Below are 24,715 nucleotides of genomic sequence, written 5' to 3'. Positions count from 1 at the left end.
CAACTTTGGGTTTTGTAGTTCACCAATCTATTCTTTCACAAAGAAAGAGGGAGAGGAAGAAGGAGCAGGAGGAAGAAGGAGAAGGAGGAGCAGGAGGAGGAGGGAGAGGAGGGAGAGGAGGAGGAGGAGGAAAAAAGAAAATGGAGGAGAAAAAAGAGGAGGAGGAAGAGGAAGAAGAGGAGGAAGAAGAGGAAGAAGAAAGAAGAAGAAGAAGAAGAAGAAGAAGAAGAAGAAGAAGAGGAGGAGGAGGAGGAGGAGGAGGAGGAGGAGGAGGAGGAGGAGGAGGAGGAGGAGGAGGAAGAAGAGGAGGAAGAGGAGGAGGAGGAGGGAGAAGGAAAAGAAGCAGAGGAAAAGAAAGAGAAGGAGAAAGAAGAGGAGGAGGAAGGAGAAGGAGGAGGAGGAAGAGGAGGAGGAGGAGGAGGAAGAAGAAGAAGAAGAAGAAGAAGAAGAAGAAGAAGAAGAAGAAGAAGAAGAAGAAGAAGAAGAAGAGGAGGAGGAGGAGGAGGAGGAGGAGGAGGAGGAGGAGAAGGAGGAGGAGGAGGAGGAGGAGGAGGAGGAGGAAGAAGAAGAAAAGGAGGAGGAGGGGGGAAAAGGAGAAGGAGGGAGGAAAAGGAGGAGGAGGGAGGAAAAGGAGGAGGGAGAAGTAGGAGGAAGAGAAGAAAGAGAAGGAGGAGAAAGAAGAGGAGGAGGAAGAGGAGGAGGAGGAGGAGGAGGAAGAAGAGGAGGAGGAGGAGGAGGAGGAGGAGGAGGAGGAGGAGGAGGAGGAATCAACGCTAGACAACCCAGGCTCAACTCCTGACAGCACTTGCAGGAAGCAAGGCAGTTTAAGCTACAGTGTGCAGGCTTTGGACACATGGGGGACATTGTTGGTTTTCTTGTCTAAAGACAGTCAAGGTGAGTTCTCCGCCCTCCGTGGCTTCTAGAATTCTGCCACCTGTCCTCGTAGATACCATCCAAGTCCCCTCCTCTTGGACTCGAGCAGGCTTCAGATGGATTATCTGTGGTGTATCTGTAACTGACAGAATGCTGTGGGATCAGCGCTGAGAGTTTCCAAGGCAATGTCAGGAAAAGCTTTGAAATGTCTGCCTTGTCAGCAAACCCTGTGTCCCAGGGAATCCCACGGCCTGGTGTTGCCATGCTACGAGGAAAGCCAAAAAAAGTTCCCAAGGAGACCCCAGCGGGAGGAAAAGAAGGAGCAAATGGCTCCCGGGTTTCCCTCCCCCACCTTCCACTCATACCCAGCCGGCTGCACTTTACAGCATATCCCAGGCCAGAACCACCCAACCACATCCTTCACCAAAAGCACTAGGAGAAGTACATTGTGTGCATACACAAGGTGTCATGACGGACGTGCCTACTCTGTGTCACGTCGTAAATGTCAATGCTCTCTAAAGCCTTAACAGAGCGTTTAAATGAATGTGTGTGCCTTAAACCACTGGGTTACAGGTAATTCAATATGCAGCCACAGTCATCAATATAAGACCTGAGTGAAGATTCTGGTTTTTCTAGTTATCGCGTGTTCTGCAGTAAATTGCTTCATCTCTCTGTGCTTGCATTTTGTAAACTTGACATTGAGGCTTAGCGTATCCCTTACCTCTTTGGCCAGAACAAATGACTGCAAAGCACATAGTGTAAGAAGGGGCCAGGAAAAGCATTCATAAATAACATCTGGTAGTATTGCTGATTATACTATCCGGTTCTCCTTGTGTGGCCCTGGTGGGAATGTTAATAGACAGTTGAGTATTTCCTTCTATTTGGCAACCCATGTTTTCCTTGCTTTTGTTCAGCTTTGGGAATAATCAAACGTTGAGCACTGTAACTTACTCTCTGTGACCGTCTTCTGAGCAGTGGATGCATATTTCTTTGGCAATTGTTATGGGTCTTTCGCACTGACCACCCCCACCCCACCCCACCCCCACTGCTTGGGGGTGCATCATAGGGACTTCACCCTCTCCAAGACCACTTAAACCCTACACATTTCCTGTCTTGCTTTCAGACCAAGCTCGACCACAGACAACTCCAACTCCATCCTATGATAAAATACACATGTGATGGTGCTGTCTGGGACACTTCCGGCCACTGGGTTTGTCTGAATGTCCAATGCAGATATTGGCAACAGCCAATGCACTATGAAGAAGATCGCTACAGCATCTGCCCAGGAGAAGCCAGGAGGCCTGGCTTCAAAGCCTAAATCCGGGTGATTGGAAAGGATGGAGCTAACCAGCTGGAGGGCACTGTGACAGGTGGACACAGTGGGACTCCAGTCCAGAGAACCCACTGGGGCTTCTAGAAACAACATGGCTGCTGCAAGTGTGAGGAGTGGGAATTGCCCTCCCTCTCGGCCTGTCCCCTGCCCTTGCCATAGGTCTGGGGTGGGGCCAGAGGCTCTATTTCAAGTAGGACGGATCAAGGAGGGTCTGAATTATGATCTGGGCCCGAATGTATTTGAAAACACGGACTTGCTAGAGTTCACATGTGCCGGGAAGGTTGTGAGGCCTGCCAGTGTTTCCAGGTGCATCTCCAGCTAAGAAGTTTTATCCTCTCCATGGGAGAGGGGAAAAAAAAAAAAAGGAAGGCAACTTTGGATATTAAATTCCATGAGTTTAGCCGGGATATTGTATCACTTGCAGTACTACTCTTTCTTTGCAAGGGTGAAAATAGCTTGTCGTTGGTTCTCCCAATGGTGAATTTTATCAGACACCTTGCCAGGGTCACAGGACTCAGGCGTTTGGTCAAGCTCCAGTTTGGATGCTTATCATGACGTTTCTTTAGCGTAGGATTGATCTAATCAACACCCTGAGAGCAAAGTGGGTTACCTTCCATCATGTGAAGGGAGCCTCATGCAATCAGTGGAAGCCTGAAGGGAAAGCACCTGAGAAGCCCTGAGGGAGAGGGGATGTGTGCACGCGCACATACACACACACACACACACACACACACACAGTACTTGTTTTCTTTTTCTCTCTTTGTATATACGTATACATGTATGTGCATGCATATGGTTGTTTCATGGAGAAACGCAAAGCAACAGTGGCCGATGCAGGAATGACAAGAGTGGATGGGTGTCCTGTACCTTGTGCTGTGAACCTCCTAAGGGGACCGTCTTAAGTCACGCTGGGAAAGGCTGGGTTCTGTGAGGTGGCTTCTGACTTGTGCCCGACAGGACATTCGTGGGATCACATAGATCCACGTTGTCCTTTTGGATCTTAACCAGCACGCTCGCACTGGTGTGTAGGAGGCCTGGTGACCAGCAGGTGGAGCTGTTGGGAGCGGCTGAAGCCTTTAGGAGGCCGGGCCTACTACAGGAAAGGGATGTCATTAGTGAAATCCTGGGAGGGTATCTTGGGATTCTGGCCTCTCTCTCTCTCTCTCTCTCTCTCTCTCTCTCTCTCTCTCTCTCTCTCTCACTCTCTCTCTCTCTCTCTCTCTCACTCTCTCTCTCTCTCTCTCTCTCTGTCTCTGTGCGTCACTCCCTCTCTCCCCCTCCATACATGATATGTATATATGGATAGATATATATGCACACAAATATTTGCTACTTAACAAACATTTGGCCACATAAACGTTTGTTGAACTCATTTTCCTTATTCAAATATCTTTCTTTCTCTGTTATTTAGTTACTCTGGTGTATGATAAACCTTCAAAGAGCTTACAGCATTTTAGGTATTTATTATGGTCATTACAGCGTTTTGAACTAGAATCCACAATATTACATATTTAAACGTGCAAGGGAAAACACAATCTTTAAAAATCCAACTAAACAGAAGCCACTAACTTGGTTTTCGGTGGGCAGAGCGGATAGTCACACATCCTGTCCCCGATGCACGCAAGTCAGGAGAATGCAATCCTGTCAACGTTTCCTCGTTCACTCCATTGTGTGGCCCGCACAGCACTTGACAAACGAAACTCCCAAGATGCAGAAGTCAAGAAAAGGCTTTGTACGGCCGTGCCTTTCTCCCATGAGAGCCACGGGCCTCCGCTCAACAGCTAACAGGAGGATTTGGAAGAGATCACAGGGCTGTGCTACACCTGAGGAAACGGAGGCCCAGAGGTGGGCGGGACGAGTGTGACCTGCCGTTCTCTGGGTCCCCAAATGCCCCTCCTCTGGGATGCGGAGTCCCCTCTTCCCCTCTGCTTAGGGAGAGGCGAGCTTGCCCAAGAAGAAAATCACTCCAGTGGAGATGTCCGTGATGAGGAAGAGGAAGGGATGGTTGGCCACGAAGCGATCTCGGATGGGGAGTCTCTTCACAGCCACGCTCTCCCCGGTGGCTGCGGCGGCCTCGGTGCCCTCTTCGTTGACCTCCACGTAAGCCTTGTGGACGACCTTGGACAAGAACAGGCCTTTGTCCGGTGACATTCCCGAGAAATCGGCTTTGGCCTCGTTGAAGATGTCTGTCATGCCCAGGGCTTTCAGCAGGGAGTTCAACTCGTACTTGTTGGCCAGTTTGAATCTGGGGAGGTGCACTTCCACCTCGCGTTCCACCATGTGGGGAGAGCTCGTCCATTCCCGGAACGTCCTGGCGGTCAGCTGCTTTTCTATCTGAGACACGAGACACACACACACCCGTGAGCCCATACGAGCCAGACGCAGGGTCCCATCCGCCCTCTCCAGAGGGCAAACACGGGGCCTTGCACAACCTCTCCCACTTTGCACGGCCTCCCAATGGAGCTCCAGTACTCAACTGCAAGGTGCATTCTTGGTTCACTCAGAATTTAGGCTATACCTAAACACTCTCTCTCTCTCTCTCTCTCTCTCTCTCTCTCTCTCTCTCTCTCTCTCGCTCGCTCTCTCTGCTTTTTGTCCTAGTACTGGGGTTTAAAATCAGGGTCTGGGGGTCTGGGTGTTCTTCCTGACCTGTTTTGTCCAAGGCTGGTACTCTACCCCTTGAGCCCCACATCCAGCTTTCTGGTGCTTCATTGAGGATGAGAGTTTCATGGGCTTTCCTGGCCTGGCTGGCTTCCAACTGTGATCCTCAAAGTGAGGCTCCTGTGGGGCTAGGGTTCCAGGGAGGAACCACCAGGACCAGACTGAAATGGCTCTCTTTGCTGCCTATGAGGTCATGGCTTCCCGGATGAATCCAATCATTTGTTCCCGGTCATTTCACCTGAAACAGTGAACGCCACTCTTCTCCGTGTGCTTGGTTCTCGTGGGGCCTCTAGGACGTGTGTCACTCTATTACACTGCCCTGGAGGCTGGCCCTACCCACTTGCTAGGGCCCTGTGCCTCTCTCCAGCATTTCACCCCCCCAGCCCCACCCATGCTCAATCCCGCAGCGCAGCCCCCCAGGCCCAGCTACCCCTGCGCTTGGATTATCCGTGCGTTCAGTCCTCAACACATACACCCCACTTGAGCACTGCCCCCCCAGGCCAGCCTCCCGCCATGCTCTCAGGCCCATCCTCTAGTCCAAAGGCTACAACTTTTCCTCCCCTCCCTGCCTAACAATAAGAAATCTTGCATAAGATGAAGAAATGCAACCTCATTTACCAAAAAGGGATCGGTGTGTGTGTTGGAGGATCTAGACAGTCACGTCCGACTGTACTGCTTGCGGCTGTCATGCTTTGTGTGTTCACTGTAACGCACACGTTAAGTAAAGGGTATGTTTTTAAGATACAGGTTTCCTTCCAATGTATCTTTGCGTCCCTTGTTTTCTCTTTTCTGCCCTAATCCAAGTGACCATGAACTCCTTGTGACCCCCATCTGCTGGGCCCCCCCCCACACTGCTAAGGCCGGGCAGGGCAGGACCCCCATCCTGCATTTATGTCAATACACCTGCAGTAAGGCCCAAGTGGAGATGATCTGCTAGGCAACCTGATCGACGCTGTTGGCGACTGCGTGGGACTTTCCGCGGACTCTAAGTTGCTCCCAAACATCACAGGAGTCCAACTGTCTTCCACCCCAGCTAAGCTGCACCCCAGCACCTGATCCTTCTGATGTATCCGCACCTGCCAACGCCCCCGTTTCCATGGCGCCCGCGGTGTTGCTCTTACCACAGCTCCCTCTGGATGGGTGCCCACCCTTCTCATTTAATCCCAAGGCACACAACCCAGACCCGCTCTTTCAGGAAGCCCTCCCTCCCCCCCTCTCCCTCCCTTCCCCGCCTGGGCCCCACTGCTTTTTCCTAAAGCCAGCACTTTCTGGCTTAGCAAGTCACTGACTTAGCAAAACCCCTGCTGGGGCCATCCCATGAGTCAGCTTCTTCTCGGAAGCCATCCTTCCACAGAGTGTGTGTGTGTGGGGGGGGGGGGGGGGGCGGAGCTTTGGGGAGGTGATGCAGTCACTCCTGGGTCCCTGTGTGTTAGAGCTTTGCTGCAGCCAAAGAGAAGGGTCACCTCCTGACGCCATTAGGACCTTTTCTTCACATTAGGACCTTCTCCTCACAAAACCAGGACGCCAGTATTGCTTAGCCACGAACGTAGGCTCCAAGTTGACCAGAATTACGGCCCCTTGGAGAGAGGAGGCCGGAGCAGATTTCCATGAACCAAGGGCCCAGTTAGCATTGTGATTTCATTAGTGCGGAAAGCCATCTCCCTAGGCCAAAGCATTTATGGGGGGCGGGGGGGGGTTGGTAATGTGCTTTTAGCTGCATGCCGGCATTTGAATGGTCTTACCTGGTCTAGATCTGCTGTGCCTACTGGGAGCAGAATAACCATGCTGAGTTTGCTGTTACCATACGGCAGCTCAAGAACTTGCATCGGTGGCTTCTTTATTGAGGCCATTTTGAATGTTCCAGTTTGGTACATCATGTCCACCATCACACTGTTACCCTGTTAAAAGGTAATTAGACGGTATGTTGCATACATGAGTGGATACGATACTGTTTTCTTGCAGAATATTTCTATCTGTATTAGTACTCTAAGGCAGGGGTAAAGTATAAACTATATACAAATATAGCCTTTATTAATTTCTTTAGAAAACTTATCCCTCCTAAAGATAGGATAGATCTTTCCTCAAGATAAGAATTTTTATTTTAAAATAAGTCAAATTTAGTGGCGAGATGGAAATATGTATGGGTGAAAGATAGCTTTGAGTCTACCAAAAACAAAAGGCAGTTTCCAGCAAAATGATGTCTATATAAAATAAAATCATCAGATCATTTTATATTTCATACATTTATAGATTTTTAGAAGAAAACTCAGATCATTTCATTGTGCTCCTAAAGGATATAGCCACTCCCTACACTGCATTTGGGAAGATTACACAGAAGAGACTTCGAGGACAAGGAATTTCATTGTCTGAGGCCCCAGTTATGTGTGTGCACTGTGAAAAAGATTACTGCTGAGAAGAGAAACATTTGTATATGGAAAAAACACATGTACACCAACTCAGAGCAATATGTTTACTCTTTGTAAACTGTCATGAAATGTGAATTGCATTCCTCCACACTTCTCATTAGTCTGAAAATGAAATACTTACCGCACTTAGCTGAAATGGGGTTTTCGTGGTCTCTTTTTCCTGAAATTTATTTTGCCATTGTCCTTTGTAATATATAGCACTCACTAGGACCATTACCGAGGAAGGGTCAATGGTGCCTTCTCCAAAGAGGTTTTTTACTTTTCCTTATATTAAAACAAGACAGAGAAAAGATAATTTGGACTTACTGATAATAGACAGTTGAATAGTCACAAGAAACTTAGACTTTTTTTCAGATTCATTGTAACATTGTTACAAATTAAGGCCTTCATTTCCTTCCTTGTTGATTGGATCTCAGGTGCTAGATTTTCAACAGCTTTCTTGTTGGCATATTACCTCCAGAAGATGATCAACACAACCCAGTTAACACTTGTAGACACAGGTACATGCCTTGTCCTTACCATTTGTTTTACTTTCAACCCAGGCATTAATAGATTTCCTCGTTTCTTCTACGGACTCTCCAAAATCGACACTTTGCAGCCTGGCTTGGTACAGTTTCTCAGAGCAGCTTAAATATTGCTGTGAAAGAAAGGACAGCTGAGCAAACAACGACACAGAAGCATGTGAAGGAAAACTTACAGCTAATGTATCACAAAATCCTCCCAAACAAAAGCAGCTCAGCTAAGCAAGTCTAAATAGATTCAAGCAAATCTAAAACCTCTCCCCGAGAGTTCAGAAATACTTGTGGTTGCGTGTGTCCTATCATTCCGTTTCTTAGTTCTAAGATGGTCTTAGCACACTATGAAGATAGGAAGAAAAAATGCCTATAATGTGTTAAGTAGAGTAATTGGCATAGATGAGCGTTCAATAAAACTATGTATCACCATGCCATTGAGAAAGAGCAAAAATAGTCTTCCTATCTGAGAGCTAGGAGAATCTAATCTTTTCATTGTGAAGATAAGAGAAGTGACTTCTCTACAGTCATATGTCTCATTGTGAACAGCATTCAGGTCTCAAGAGGAGAATGTAGTCAACAATCTGAGGCATAGCCTACAAAACTTAGAAGAGTGCAGGGAAGGGCCGGAAGGGGAGGGATGGGTGAGAATGTTGAACGGGCTGACATTGATCAAGATGTATTATACTCATAAATGGCTGTATTATGTGGCAAGTCTGTTGTACAACCACTTACAGATACTAAAAAATTAATTTTAAAAAGTTCAGTTCTCAGTACATTGAACTAATCACTGTCCTTCTGGCTAATTTTTCATTGTCTACAAGTCTTTGAAGAAGATACGAGAAAAAGATTTAGTTTGGGTTCTGGCCCAAAGCTCATCATTAGCTGTTTTACCTTTCATCTCTGACCTTGGTTCTTGGGTAGCTTCAAGGATTTTTGCAGTAGTAAAGAATTTCTATGAGTGTCTTGGCCAAACCAAGAAACTTGAGTTTAAATTTGAGAGATAACTACTGTGTGATTCTCCTCCCTTTTTTGATTGATTTTATAGTATGGACTTGATGGGAGAGTGTGGATTTTATAGTATGAAATTCAGATGGGCTTACCTGGTGGAATTCTACGGCCTTTGTCCCGTAGAGTCTGTTAGCAATGCTGAGGGTATAGTTAGAGTGTGGCCGGTTGATTTGAGAGAGGAGATCTCCAAGCTCTGAATGCATCCTTCCGGCTTGTCTGCACTAACACCAGTAAGCAAAGAACGAGATGTTAAATGGCTTGGTTACTTGTCAATGGAGGGTCCTATGATAATACGACGACAGATCAGGGTGTTTGCCTTGGAATAAAAAGGGCAGTGAATACGAAGAGAAATAATAGGTTAAAGCATGTTTCTTTCATAGTTATCTTTACTACAATAATTACGGCACCCTGTGACTTTTGGTACTGACTGTGTGGACTTGTTGACTCTGTTGTTGTTGTTGTTTTGCCATTTAACAAAGCAGTTTATGAATACAATCTTGATCATTGTCACCCCTTTCAATGTTCTCACCCATCCTCCCTACCTACCCCTTCCCTCCCTTCGCCTTAGTTTTAGAGGAAATACATTGGATTCTTGGTTTCATTCCGCCCCTCCCCTCCTCTTCATTGGCCTGATTTTTTTCATTCAAGTGGTTCATGGTATCCTCATGGAAATCCAGGACAATAACTTAAAGTGTTATTGATGTCGTTCTATTTACAGCATCACCTTTCTTTGCACTCCCTTTATGCCTCGTTTTTCTATGTGACTTTAGAATCAATCGCTTCAACCCTTCACTGACCAGGCCCCACACATCTGTCTCTTCGTGTAGCGATTCTGTGAAGCTTGCAGCTGTGATGTATTTGATATATGGCTAAGGCTTCATGAACACTACAGTACAATGCCTATAATAAATGCCTATAATATAAAGCACAGGTTCCTAAACTCTGACCTCTGACCTCCTAACAATAAGTTGGGTTCTACGAAGCATATTTCCTACAAGACTGTACATCGTTAAGTATATTTTATTTATTTTATTATGTTTATTATTTTTATTTTTTACTGGTCCTGGAGCTCCACCTCTGGGCCTGAGCACTGTCCCTGAGCTTCTTTCGTTGGTCAAAGCTAGCACTCGACCACAGCTCTACTTCTGCTTTTTCTGTGATTATGGGGTAAGAGTCTCACAGACTTTCCTGCCAGAGCTGACTTTAAACTGCGATCCTCAGATCTCAGCCTCCTGAGTGGCTAGGATTCCAGGTGTCAGACACTGACACCCAGCTTGTTAACTACGTTTTCAAGCCCTGTCTACAACTATTCTCATGTTGGGCCTCTAAATTTTAGGTCAAAATAAATGAAATAGCAGTCTTCTAGAGCATATGGGCTGGGCAACATCTGTCCCATTATTTAATTATCTGGTAAAATATCATGTCTTTTCTCAGTCTCCTCAGTAGACTGAAGGAAAAAAAGAAGAAGAAGAAGAAAAAACTAACACAGAGTACATGAGTCTGTTTCAACAAAAGGCCCAGGACAGAAAATTTGATTAAGCTCTGGTAGGAGCAAATCAGTTAATACAATCTGCGGGTCTTTATTGCTATTGTTACTATCATCATATTAAACTCTATGGGTTGTAGTGGCTCTCAAGAAGGTTACAGGAGGAGACCAAGGGAGGCAGCGCTAGGTCCTGTGTGGGCAAAGTTGGGGTTCTGCACCTCCACCCCACACTGGCTTCTTGATCGTTTTGTGTTAAAGAGCACTTGCGGGCTGGGGATATGGCCTAGTGGCAAGAGTGCTTGCCTCATATACATGAAGCCCTGGGTTCAATTCCCCAGCACCACATATACAGAAAATGGCCAGAAGCGGCGCTGTGGGCTCAAGTGGCAGAGTGCTAGCCTTGCGTACTCAGGCCCTGAGTCCAAGCCCCAGGACTGGCAAAAAAAAAAAAATAATTAAAAAAAAAATAAAGAGCACTTGCCAGCTCAGTAATGACATTATTTTACCTCCAATGAGTCCTTCAGCCTTGGTCTTAAGAACTCTGCAGAATGATGATAGTGAAGCACCTAAAGGAGAAAAGAGATCGACCAATTGTCATCATCGGTATGTACTGTCTATAAAAACGAGAGCTGTAAACACCTTTCCACTTCAGATCACAACCAATACAAAAATAGTTTAACGATGAACAGTGTTATGCTCAGAGTCGTGAATTACACCTTCACAGATCTTCTTTTAATCCTCCCAAACAATCATATGAGTGGGTAATTTTTATGTCCATTGTGCTAGGGGAATTGGTATCTACAAGATCCAGTGTCTTGCCCCAGACCATTTTCGTTAGGCTCCAGGGGCTGAGTTCTTAGCATGAGGCCCTTCTGCTCCTTTTCTATTTAAGGCCATTAACCAGGTAGTGCCCCTCTGGGGGCCAGGTGAAACATTGCATGCGTTTCCAGTGCAAAGAATAATAAGAAAGGCAAATATTTTGAGAGTCATTAAGTGATATTTGTCTAGACGTTTTACAATGGTAAACTATACAGAATGGTGGTGGAACCACTGTTAGCCTCTGTGACCCAAAAAGTCACCTTTCTTCTCCAATTCTCAGTTTTCCCATCTGTAAAAGGAGCAAGACAATCCCTATCTGCTACACAGTGATGGAGAAATGTTCTCGTGTTCTTGTGGAAATAGCAGTGGTTTAGTCGGGGAGAGGGAAAGCCTTGAAAGATGTTCTCGGGGAAACCTCTGCTCCCTTCTTTACCTTTTCAACTTGCTGTGCACACTTGCCTCTGGCGCCAAGCAGGATCATGTTGAGAGCATAGAACAGACTCAGTGGAGAAAAGAAGACGTTCTGTCCTGCATTGTTACAGCTCAGCTCTTTGAACACATCGAAACAAAATTCAACGTTGGTGGTGCTGAGAGAGCCCATGTTCATGCCAAGCACAGCCTGTGAACAGAGGAGGGAGAAATCTCAGGGCTTCGTTTCACGTGATAGCTCATGACGCTCCGTGCCTGAGCACGCTGATTTGTGAAAACACGCTATATCCTTTTCGTGGCTTCATGAAGGTTAAATTTCTCTTCATCCGATAGCACCAAGCTTTCCTGCTAGGACTGGTGTAAAGACCTGTCGTTGTTCTGGAGAAAAGGAGCAGGGGGGAAAAGGATCTTTGAATGCTTAATTTCCACACCTCATCCTGGCATTTGTAAACACACACACACACACAAATGTCTGAGTCACCAAGCTCAGGCAAACAAGCCATTTTCCTCACTACACACCCCATCTTTGCAACTCCACAGGAGGGGAGCACTTCTCAGGCATCAGCAATAAGCTTGGGGGAAATTCGTGGCATGTTTTTATTTCCCTGGTGAAGCCCAATTTCCCAGTCCCTCTCCAAGAAAGTAAACCAACACCAGAGAACAAACCATGTCAAGGGAAGGTGGCCTGTGCCCTCCCCCTGGGTCACAGTGAACCGAGACACCATGAAAACTGCAGAACAGGAAACTCTGAAAGAAAAATAGATGACGCTGTAACCTACACGATTGGAAGATGAAAGAAAACATGATGGGAAGGAAGACTTTCTTGTTTTCAGTCCTGCAAACACTTACTGAGCACTGCTGATGATAGAATTGTAGAGACAAAGTTGATCAAGAGCACTGCCTAGCCAGACACTGGTGGCTCATGCCTGTAATCCTACACAGAAGGCTGAGATCCAAGGATCACGGTTCAAAGCCAGCCTAGGTAATAAAGTCTGTGAGACTTTTATCTCCAATAACCACTTCCCCTGCATCCCTGTAAACAAGAGCCAGAAGTATTGCTGTGGCTCAAGTGGTAAAGCGCTAGTCTTGGGCAAAAAAGCTCAGATATAGTGCTCAAGCCATTAGTTCATGGCTTAAAACCAGAGAAAAAGAGAGAGAGAAGAGAGAGAGAGAGAGAAAGAAAGAAAGAAAGAAAGAAAGAAAGAAAGAAAGAAAGAAAGAAAGAAAGAAAGAAAGAAAGAAGGAAGGAAGGAAGGAAGAAAGAAAGAAAGAAGAAGAAAGAAAGAAAGAAAGAAAGAAAGAAGAAAGAAAGAAAGAAAGAAAGAAAGAAAGAGGGAGGGAGGGTGGAAGAAGGGAAGAATGGAGGGAAGAAGAGAGGGAAGGAGAGAGGGAGAGAAGAGTCCTTCTTGTCCTCAGGCTCCATTCACCACGACCCTCACTGCCATCGAACACTTCCTCATTCTGCTTGCCAGGAATCCAGTTTCTTTTGCTCCACATCCTACCTCCTGGTCTGCTCCTCTCAGCCTCTCCATTGTCAACCTCTCTGTACATCACAAGACAACAGAATTCAGATATGGAATCTCTCTTGCATTTGGAATCATACACAGCCCAGGTGATCTCATGTAGTCTCGTGCCTTACATGTCACCTGTTATAGTCTATATATGAAATGTCCCCTGCAGGTGCACTGTTGGATGCTTGGTCCCCAACGTGTGGTGATGCTACCATTTATGGAGTCCTGAAAATTTTAGGAGATAGGAGTCTAGCTGAAGAAAGTAGATCCCTAAATACATATCCTTAACTCTAATACTGCACAAGACTAAGAGAGTATCATGCCATAGCTCCCATGATGCTTAGTTTTAACTATCAAAAAGACTAGGCCATAGATGTCCAAATCTCTGATTAAACATTATTTCTAATTAAACATTAATAAAAAAAATAAAAACATATCCTTAGGACTGTGTCTTTCCTTGGTCCCTCTCCTTCCCCTTCTCTCTGTCTCTATCTGTCTCTGTCTGACTCTCTCTCTGTCTGACTCTTTCTCTGACTCTATCTCTGTCTCTCTGTCTCTCTCTGTCTGTCTATCTCTCTCTGTGTCTCTCTCTGTCTCTGCCTCTGTCTCTGTCTCTCTCGCTCTGTCTCACTGAAATGTGAGCAAAAATAAATCCTCTCGTCGATTTATGTTTGCTTCCTCAGGTATTTGGCCAGAGCACCAATACAAGTGGCTCACTTGCTTCTGCAGTTGTGCCTGAATTCCAGTCCACTGGGCGCTCAGCACCATCGCTACCCAGCTGTCTACTAGCTCAGGCTCGCCATGACCAAAAGCACACTCTTGGCTGCCCAACTCCTCTCCCTGGCCTATTCCTCCGAGCCTCCTCCACCTCTGTCAATGGCATTTTAACTTTTGCACTTTTCAAAGTTAACACCTTTGGGATTATCCTTAGTTTCCCATTCCCATTTAGCAAATGAAAACACCCCCTCAAACTTCAACAGCAAGCACTCTCAGCCCCCATCTCACACTTTGTGATTTTACCACCCAGGTCAACGTGATGCCCTTCCCTGTCATGAGAGGCTCCAACAGTCCCCTCACCCAGACGCCGTCTTTGGTCTTTACCCTCCATGGCAGAGAAGCTAGAAAAGGTAGTTTTAAGGATCCCATGGTAATCTTCCTCTCTACTCAAAGAATCCAGTCACTTGCTCTTCTCTGAGTCCTCACTGTGGCCAACCTGTCTGTCTGGTCTACCCAGCTGCCTCCAGACCTCATCTCTGCCACTCACCCACCCTACGCTAACCATGTCACCTCTTTCCATTCCTTGACTTCCATGCCTAAGTCTGATAGTCTCCGGGCCTGAGCACTTTCTGTGCCTCTGTGATGTTCTTCCCGAAGATACTAAACGGCAGCTCGTTCATCTCTCTATGCGCAGAGTATTCCATTCATAAAGTGTTCCCTGGCCATTTCATATGGAAACACTCCTCCACCCCGTGAGCGTCGCTTCTTTGGGTTCCTCGCACGTGTCACCGGCTGACTTGCTGCACAGGCATGTGTCGTGTGATCTCCTCCTTCTAGGCAGGGCACAACCTGCAAAGGCAACACTGGAGCCTGAGAAGCCTGTGCACCCCACTGAGAAGTCAGACTCCCCGCGATTCTAGCTCACGGTGGAGCTGGGGCTCCACGCATCTTCACCCTGAGGAGTTTGTCTGGGTTGTCCTCAGTTATCTCTACCCATCTTTCTCTCTGCCCCATCCATCCATCAGATGCTTTCACGACTGACCACATCGTTTCTCTCAAATTCTCTCCAGATAGAATTTTTTAACGCCTGCTGAGGGCCCAGGCTTTTACAGAAATTTTATCCCTTTCTTCTGTGCTCAGAGAACCTGCTTTGATGCCGATTTTATGTGGCCAGGAACCGAGAGAAGGCCCCACCCTTCCCGGTCCCCAGCAGCGAGCCTTGATTGGCCTAAACCGGTTGAGATAATTTTATGGCCAATGTCAGTGACTGAATTAGAAGGCAGAAGCTGTGATAACTCTTGCTAATGAGACAGGAGAACTTGCTGGAGGGTTTCTGGCAAAATGCCCAGAATTTTTTTTTTAATCACTCTGTTCTGTTTATCTTCCTGACGAGAGGAGATTCAACAAATGGAAACCATCCTTCTTCATCTCAGAATTGTGCCATCTTCCTGTGACTATGGCCACAGCTATTTTGTGTGTATGAGGTAGACAGTCAAAGAGGACAAGTAGGATGTCAGAGAGAAAAGAGGGAGGAAATTTGAGTCTTGATGACACACCACTGAGTGGACAGATTAAAAACCCTGGACCTGCCCTCCCTTGGGATTGCTTGTCTCCGATGAAAGCTCTTCCTTATTATTTAAATAAGTCATTTGAATGGAATATTCTATGACTTTGATCCAAAACCATCTCAACTCACTTTAGGAATTTTTTTTAAATATACTCTTATCCTCTAAGGCCCATCAGTCCACTTAACCCCACATCACAATTTTCTAGAATAACTACATTTTTTTTTTTAGGGATCTGAAAATTCTTTGTACTATTACTTCTATTTTTTTTCCAGGTAACAATACCCCAGGATACTGTACCAAATAGTCAATATTCACCCCTAGCTGTGTACATTCATTATAGTTATTAACGCTTCTTTTTTTCCACCAGGGGTATCTCTGAGCTAAACTCACTTGAAGTGGGGTCTGCGGGGTGTAACCTTCTTTGTCACTGGCTAGGGCATGTGAGATATGCTTTTCACCAAAACATAGGACCTTGTTCCCTGAGTGTGAAAGACAGCTGAGGGCCCTCAGCCCTCAGACCTGGGACAGGGTGGAGTACCACTCTGGCTCATCTGCTGCTAGGCAGAGAAGGATCAGGAGGAAATGTGTCATTTGTCGACTTTCAAAATAATGACCTATGGCATTTATGTACTAAAGATGATGACCATACATCCCCGCAATTAAGTCTCATTGCCCTAAAATTATCGTTAAGGAGCATGTACTGAGCAGACCAGTTGTCCGGCCACACTGTGAGTCTCATGGAGCCACTGGTTAGACGAGAATAGGCCTAGGTTATAATTTTCTTTGCTTTCAATGTGTTTCTTAAAGATGGAAGAAAAGGTTTTGCTAATAATCTTCTCTACACTGAAGCACAAGCCTCCCTTCCTGGCTTTAGCAAAGTGGTAGGCCTCGAGTTAAATTTGCTCCATCTCATGGTAATGTCTGGTTTTAATAATGACATTTCACTCCATGAAGAAGCAGGGGCAAAGTGAATGCTCTCCTTCGGATACCCTGTATCCTGAGGTGGATGGCAGTCACATGGTTGTGTTCATGTCCTAGAGTGCAATTTCAGATGTATGAGTAAATGTAAGTTTATTCCTATTAAACTTGTCATACTGTTACTATAAGAGGGCCTATGCACATATAGCTATCAAAGCACTTAGAGTTATGAAAGACTTGGAACACACTCCTAAGGACACTCCTGTGTACTGGCCCTTTTATTACCATTGGTGTGTTTCTTCCTTTCTTCCTGCATCTCCAGAAGTAGAGGAAATTAAAATAATCACAGTCCTCAGCTCTTGTTTTGCTTTGCTTTGCTTTGTGCAGTATTGAGGTTTGAGACTTCATACTTGCTAGGCTGACACTGTACCACGTAAGCCATACCTCCAGTACTGTTGTATGCCAGTTACCTTTCAGATGGGATCTGTTGAACTTTTCTGCCCTAAATTGGCTCAATCTACAAAGCTTCCATTCTCAGCCTCCCAAGGAGTGAAGATTTAAAGGAGCCACAGTTCCTAAAAACAATCTTCAACTTTGGGCACAAGCCATCAGTCTGCTGCCAGGGCCATTCCTGTCCTAGTTCATTGCCTTACATCTAATTCATTCTCTTATCCCTCTACTACCCCCCCCACACACACATAGCCATTTTAATTTGTTTAAAACATATCCCCCTATTTAGATGTGCTTTTGTAAAATACCCATTTTTGTTCCTTGATGCTCTTTAAATTTTCAGAAATGAAGTTGTGGAATGTGGTTTAGTTTTTGGCAGTACTGGCAAGTTCTACCACTGAACTACAACACCTAGCCCTCACCCACGCTATTCAAGAAGCCATGTTACTTCCATCAATCCCTTCCCTAGGGACTGACATCCAAGTGGCTCCCCACACCAGGTGTTGGGGGTAGAACGCTGTGATGGATAGGCTCATCAACACCCCTTCCATGACTCGGTGGGGATTCCTTGGCAAGGAAGGGGACTGAATCTCTGGTTTCATAGACATGGACATTTTAAAGAAGAAAATTGAGTCCTGGGGGATGAGCCATGTTTCTTCCAGAGGGGGCCATGAGGGCTTGGGGAGGGGTGGCCGCATCCTGAAGGATTTGACTGGGGAGCCACGGCCTCTAATCTAAGCTCCTCCTACCTGCCACCGTCAGATAAGATGGCAGGGACCCAACCAAAGGCACCTCTCACTCAGCCGCGAGGGAAAGGTGAAAGTCAAGGAACCTCCAAGAAATCTGAGTCAAGAAATCTGAGGAGGAGATCATGATTCCCAAAGAGATAGGGGCATTAAAGGGCTGGAAGGGAAGGGATGTGCCCACCGGAGGCTGAGACCCCAGCTGCGCACAGCATGGTCATCTTTGTAGATCTGACCCATACCCAGGCCTCTTAGCCCATGGCCCCTTATCTTGTGCCCACCCAGACACTTCTCCCTTAACCAGAGCTGTTTTTTATTGTTATTGTTCGTCCTGGGGCTTGAACTCAGGGCCTGGAAACTGTCCCTGAGCTTTTGTGTCCAAGTCTAGTGCCCTACCACTTTGAGACGCAGATCCATTCCGATTTTCTAGTGGTTAATTGGAGATAGGAGTCTCGTGGACTTTGCCTGCCCTGGCTGGCTTGTAAGTGGATGGATCCTCAGATCTCAGCTTCCTGAGTAGCTAGGAAGACAAGCATGATCCACCAGCCACCAGAGTTCATCTTTTTACCTCACTTTCTGTCCTTTGACCATGATAAATTTACATGTGCTCATTCCCAGAAGTAATAGAAGCTTCAGAAAACTCACCGTATCACCAACACAAAGCAGACATTTTACACCCATGTCCAAGAGTAAAAATAGTATTTAAGAGCCTAATTCTTCCACTCATGAGACAAAAACAAACCTGAGAGACAGTAAATGAAGGAAATTCTTTCTAACACCTAAAGACTAATACAGCCAACTCAATAGAGTTAAAACCTTCTAAGAAGTTAAGAAAGGACTTCATTTATCACACAAAGCATATAGCCATTGCACGACCAAGTCTGTCCTGAGTAATGGTTATTAAGGTTTGAAGTAGAAAATATCAACAGAGCTCTTTGGCCAAGTAAATCAACTACATGAAATCAAAGATTTTTAACTGGACATTGTCAAGGAACTCTTCAAAAAGTCAAGAAAAGGACCCATTCAGTGACACAATAAGCCACCCCCTCATGGTCTTACTAGACACTTATGCAAATGCCATATTTTACTCCCATTTGCTCCCCCTCACAATGAGCTGAAAGTACAGAGTACTTCTCTTTACCTTTGCTGCTTCCCGTGTGGTGAGGTGGACAGTTTGGCAGGTTAGACTGGAGCTGTGTCCCTCAAAAGGAAATATAAGCCTTCACTTTTTTGCCCCTCCCTGTGTCCTTAGTGATTCAGCTCCCAACCTCCTGGGCGGAAAAGACAGCCCTAAGAAGGAAGTCCTTCTAAAGATTACCACCACAGGGGTCAGGGATTCCTGATGCTTCCAGAACCTACTCCTTCTTAGTCTTCTCCTTCACTAATGAGGCAACACACACAAACTGGCTTCTAGACAAGACAAACCAGCTGTCTTTCTGAAAAAGAATGACATCAACATATCAAGTTGGCAATGAATGCCAAATTCAAAATTCCAGGGATTTCTAATGTCCTTGTGTGTGACACAAAGCAGTCGAACAGGAGCCTGGTCTCTTCTACATGCAGCATTCGTTTCTCTGTGGAGCTTCAGCAATTCACTAGCAGGCAAATGCTAGTTACCATAAAAAAGAACACAGAGTGTACTCAAGAAAGAGCTGTTCTGCGGTTTCCATTTAAAAGCTTAGAAGAACAACAAGAGACTTTTAAGGCTGAAGAGGGAGCAAAACAAGAGGTTCAAGGGTAGGGATGAGAGCTGGAGCCAAATGTTGAAAGGTACAATAATCTAAATTAGCATGATGAGAAGCCTTTAACAGGCTTGCCAAAGGCCACTCTTGTCCATTTAATACAGCATCCAGCTCCCCCCCCCAAAAAAATCATACCACTGCCAACCAAAGTGGTGAAGAAAGACTGCCCTCTTGCCATTTGTGGTAAGAGAAAGGGTTTTATGGCTATTTTTTTAGTGTGCAATAATCCTTTCCTCAGTCAAAATGAAATCATTCTACATGATACAAGTACCAGAAAACCTGCATCTAAAAGTATACTCCTGATATACATTGGGTCCACAATATCCTGATAAAAATGACTATACACAACTAATTATAAAACTAAAATGGATCCCATATCTTTCTACCCCTTACGTACTCCTCAAAACATATGTTTTCCAATATGAGCTAATATGGCATCTTAGGTTGCAAGGCACAAACGCACTGTTAGAGCTGGTCCTTCACCTCTTGAGTTTGTTCCCAACTCTATGAAATCCCATAAAAAGGGTTGAATTTCATGGTTTTCTTTCTGTCTATGAATTAGGCTCATCAAAGAAAGTCATCTTTGGTAGCTATGTCCCTCATCTACATTGTATCCCTATTATTTTCCCCATTGGAAAGTCATTTATTTCTGACATTTGGTTCCAGATAGGACATCAGTTCCAAAACACACTCTGTGCCTCTCTTCATCTTTTCATCCATTCCTTCTTCCTCAGAGTCTTAACTTGAATTTTTCAAGAACAGAGCCATACAAAGTCTATGACCTGAAATCAGAGTCATAAAAAACATCTCACAAGCATGTACTTCTATCCACAGAGAATAGAAGTAGGACAGATTAAACATAGAGTTTCCCTGTGACCCAGCAATCCCACTCCTGGCTATCTATCCGAATGACTACAAACCAGGCTGCACTAAAGCCATCAGCACAATCCTGTTCCTTGCAGCATTATTCACCATAGCCAAGATATACAATCAGCCCAGACGCCCCTCAGTGGATGAATGGATAAAAAAAAAAAAATGTGGTAAAGATACACAATGGAATTCTATGCTTCCATCAGAAAGAATGGTATTGCCCCATTCATAAGGAAATGGAAATACTTGGAAAAATTATATTAAGTAAGCCAGAACCACAGAAACATAGGATGCATGGTTTTCCTCATTTGTAATAATTAGAACATGTCTATAAATCTACTAGTGAATCCAATAGGTAGCAAAAGAGAAATACAATTGGACATGATTAATTAAACAGTAGTTTAAATATTCCCACAGTGAGAACAAAGAAGGGTATTCTTAGAAGAGTATCACAAGGGCTCAATAGCTATGTGCATATGACCATATAAAATGGTGCTTATCAAAATGGACTCCAAGAAATGGAAGCAAAAAGTTTGTGGTTCTTTTTTTCTTTTTAGTTTATTCTCTTTTGTCACTATTTTTGATTACTGTCCCCCTTGTCTTGTGTATAACTTTAACTGATTTGGGGAGGGGAAAGGGAAATACAGGAACAGTGGGACAAAGTATGAACTAATACAGAAGTGATACTCATTAGACACTGTTAGAAATGAACTATACAACTTGAGGAGACAGGGAGTCAGGAGGAGAAAAACTGGGAAAGATGAGGGAGGAGTGACACTTTTCCAAAGGAAATGTACTTATTATACCTGAATTATGTAACTGTAACTCCTCTGTATAGCACCTTTACAATAATTTTTTCATTTCTTTATTGTCAAAGTGATGTACAGAAGGGTTACAGTTTCATAATAAGGCAGTGAGTACATTTCTTATCCAACTTGTTACCTTCTCCCTCATTCCCCCCCACCCCGTTTCCTCTCCCCATCATGAGTTTTACAGTTGGTTTATACCATATGGTTTTGTAAGTATTGCCGTTGTATTGGTTTGTCTTTTTATCCTTTGTCTCCTGATTTTGGTATTCCCTTTCCCCTCCCTAGTTCCAATACACACACACACACACACACACACACACACACACAAACACACACACACACACTTTTTTTTAAGTAAAAAAGAAATCGCAGAGAAAGAGAAGTGGAAATGGGAAACTTCTCCATTGGTTTCTGTGGAAGCTGACCACTGGCAACACATCCCACAGGCCTTCAGGGGGGCCTTAAAAAAAGTTTCTCAGAGATGTCTAACAATAGGTAAAAATAAAGTAGAGTTATCGGCTGTTATGTCATTGGTCATAGAGGACCCCCATGTGTGCAAGCGCAGACTGTACTGTGTGTGTGTGTAGACATACAGTTCACCTAGCAAAGCATCAGGGAAGCCCTGAAGTTTCAAGCAAGATGTGATGCAGGTGCTGTCAGAGTGAGATTCCTGCCCTGCCCTGCTGGCCTCAGTGATAAGATGACAGCATCCGTGGGGCCCGCCAGCCGTGTCTAGCCCGTCCATCCAGGACAGAGTCTGCCAGTGAGTTTGGAGGAGTCTGCCCCTCCACGAGCTTCCTTTGGGTTGCAGGGGTCAAAGGAGGTGTGAGTGCACACATTCCCATCCGCTCCTCTTGCCTTTGGTTTTCCCAGCACAGAGCCCATGTTGAGATGCCAGCGACCCTCACGACTATAGATTATGCATTGGTCCAGTTCACAGACCCCGAGTCAGAAATCTCATTGTTGGAGCCAACAATTTACACACCTAATTGTCGTCCTCTGAACTATCTCTTTCAGTTGAATGTTGCTTTATGAGCCTATACTAATTCAAAACTCCCACAGGCTTCCTTGCATTTTGCTGTCTTTTGCAAAGTCCTCAGTTCTTGGGCTTCCTAGGACCTTGGAAAGTGCTCCCCACAAAGAATGTCCACTTGTTGCCAACAGTTCCACATTAACTTGGAAAATATTTTCAAAGAAAATGGGGCATTTTTCAATGAGACATTGCAATTCTTTCCTTCCCCTGTGCATAAAACAATTCTTTTCACAGAAGTCATGTCGTGTGAAAACAAAGAATTTTTAAAGCAATACCCAGAGCCCTTTCCATTTAGTCAGGCTAGCACTTGACAAAGACCTTGATATACAAAAGGAAAAAAAAAAATACAAAGTGTGTGAGGACAGTCAAGAAACACAAACAACAATGCTACTGTTTTATGTTCTAGGCAGCAGAGAGCCTTCCCACATTTAATGAGCTCTTTTAGACACTAGAAGCATGGCTGTTTGGAAACTTACTCTCACCTTTACACTTGGAACATTATTCTCAGGTAAGTCAAAAGGAATCCAGGAATGCTCAAGTCAAAACATAAACTAAAAGAGAATTGGTCTTGTAAAAATAAATCCTATAAAGCCCACCAAGAAACACTAGTAAGAAACAAAAGAAAAGATCCAGATGGGAGAAGTTATCCAACACAGAGAAAGGTTATATCATAGAAAATACTCCCCCCCCCAAAAAAAAAACCCAGAAATAAAAAAATAAAGAAAAACAAATGGGCAAAATATTTGTACCAGCACTTCACAAAAGAATATGCGTGAAGAGCCAGGAAACACATAACAAAATACTTGACACCATTAGTCATTACAATAAGGGAGCCAGAAACACAAAAGCATACCACATCACACCCATAAGGAAGGATGAGTAAGTCATGAAGATTGATGATACTAAGTAGACAAGAATATGGAATAACCAGAACTCCCCACCAATGCTTATTCCATTCGGAAAACTGTAAGCTTCTTTCCACAAGCCAAGAATGCATTTACCCTGTGATCTAAGGGTAAACATATTCCTCCAGTTTCTCTGGAGTGTTTGTTTATTCAAGACAGCTATTTGTCTTGGAACTTGGATAGCACTTCCCTCGCCTCCTAGGTTGGATCTCACTCTGTGAGCCCAGGCCGACCTCAAACTTGCTATCTTCCTGCCTCCCTTTCCTCTTCCCAAGTGCTGGGATTACAGGTAGAAGACAGCATGCTCTTGAGAGCAGTTTGCAATGTAGGAGCCAAATACTGAATGTCCATCAACTAGAAAAACCCCTAAACTGATGTACATTCTTACAAAGGATCAGTATTCGGCATTAAAAATGAACAAAATACGCATGTATCACATCAATGGAAATAAGCCAGGTTTTCAAAACAAAAAAAAATGGTACATACTGCTTTTGTGGAGAGAGAGGGATACTGGAGAAAGTCAACTCAGGGCCTCGCGTTTGTTTGGCTGATTCAGTACTGCTGAGCCATGCCTGACCCCAGCCCCTATTTCTGATTGGCTATTTTTAGGATAGGGCTCTGCTTCCCTCTTGGATATGAGCCAACTATATTTAAGCTTTATGCTGTCACTGGGATTACAGACACACAACACTGTGCCTAGCCTCCCATCCCTAGAGACACTCTTCATGACTATTCTGCCCAAGCTGGCCTGGCATCATGATCTTTCCGAACTCAGCCTTCAATGTTGCCTTGCATGATAGGCACACACCACTGTAGCAATCTCTACAGACTGCAAAAGGGTCTCACACACTTTTCTGCCCAGGTTGGCCTTGAACCACAATCCTCTCATTCTTACTTAGCCACCCAAGTAGCTAAGATTACAAGCATGAGCTACCAGTGCCCAGCTCAAAGGAGGTACATACTTTAAAAAAAAATTAATAGTATAATAATGAAATCAGAAAAATAGCTGTCTTCAGGAGGATTGGCTAAAAAAGGATAACATGAAAGCTTGTGGAATAATAGAAATGCTTCATCACTGGTGGATTAACATGTTTTCATGCATGAGTCACATCACTGGATTTCAATAATGGCCTTTCATTTGGAGATTATTGATTCATATGCAATTGCATGAAATAATAGAGATCCTGTATATCCTTTAATAAGTTTCTCACAATAGCAATATTTGCAAAGCTAGAACACAATGTCTCAACCAGGATGTTCACACCAACAAACTCAAGATACAAAATAGTTCCATTACCACAAGGATTCCCCATGCTTTCTTGGACCCCGATTTTCACCTACCTTTAAGTTTTGTTACTTCAGTATTGTCAAACAAATGGAATTGTACAGTATGTAACCTTTGGGCCTTAGCATCTTGTCACTCAGTATAATTTTCTGAAGATTCATTGTTGCCTTTATTAATAGGTTTGTTTGCATTGAAGAAGTGTTACATGATAGGGATATAACACAATGTATTTTAACTTTGCCTTGAGTGAAGTCTATGGGATGGGGGGGGGGGGCTTTTTGGCTGCTTTTATCAAAGATAAAGTTTGGCTAACATGGAAGTCTATTCTTTTTCTTATACACTAGAAATTAAGAGGTGGAAATTAACATTTTAAAAACATAGCACTGTTTAGATTGTCATAAAAACTTTGCCATAGGAAAGTGAGCCTTTCTTTTTTTTTTTTAATTCCCTTCCCGTGGTTTTACCCCTGATATCACTGTAACTGATATTAGTACCCTGGATATTGTATATACATGTATTGGAACTAGGGAAGGGAATACCAAAATTGAGAGACAGAGGATAAAAATGACAAACCAATGCAACAGCAATACTTACAAAACTATATGGTGCAAACC

General features: G+C 44.5%; 1 protein-coding gene across 1 annotated transcript; it reads right to left on the bottom strand.

Annotated features, from left to right (window-relative positions):
• Nucleotides 1-3,735: 3,735 nt before the first annotated feature.
• On the bottom strand, nucleotides 3,736-18,649 carry Serpinb11 (serpin family B member 11). Its single transcript, XM_048363472.1, has 8 exons — nucleotides 18,599-18,649; nucleotides 11,555-11,740; nucleotides 10,809-10,868; nucleotides 8,909-9,037; nucleotides 7,813-7,930; nucleotides 7,415-7,557; nucleotides 6,610-6,765; nucleotides 3,736-4,540 (listed from the first exon to the last, which is right to left on the bottom strand). Exons 2-8 carry the CDS (start codon nucleotides 11,726-11,728, stop codon nucleotides 4,136-4,138), a joined length of 1,185 nt encoding a protein of 394 aa, XP_048219429.1. The 5' UTR covers nucleotides 11,729-11,740; nucleotides 18,599-18,649; the 3' UTR covers nucleotides 3,736-4,135.
• Between the last annotated feature and the right edge of the window lie 6,066 nt (nucleotides 18,650-24,715).

The sequence above is a fragment of the Perognathus longimembris genome, chromosome 15 (assembly GCF_023159225.1).
Source record: "Perognathus longimembris pacificus isolate PPM17 chromosome 15, ASM2315922v1, whole genome shotgun sequence".
NCBI classification, from domain to species: Eukaryota; Metazoa; Chordata; class Mammalia; order Rodentia; family Heteromyidae; genus Perognathus; species Perognathus longimembris.
This window is presented reverse-complemented; position numbering and strand designations above follow the sequence as displayed.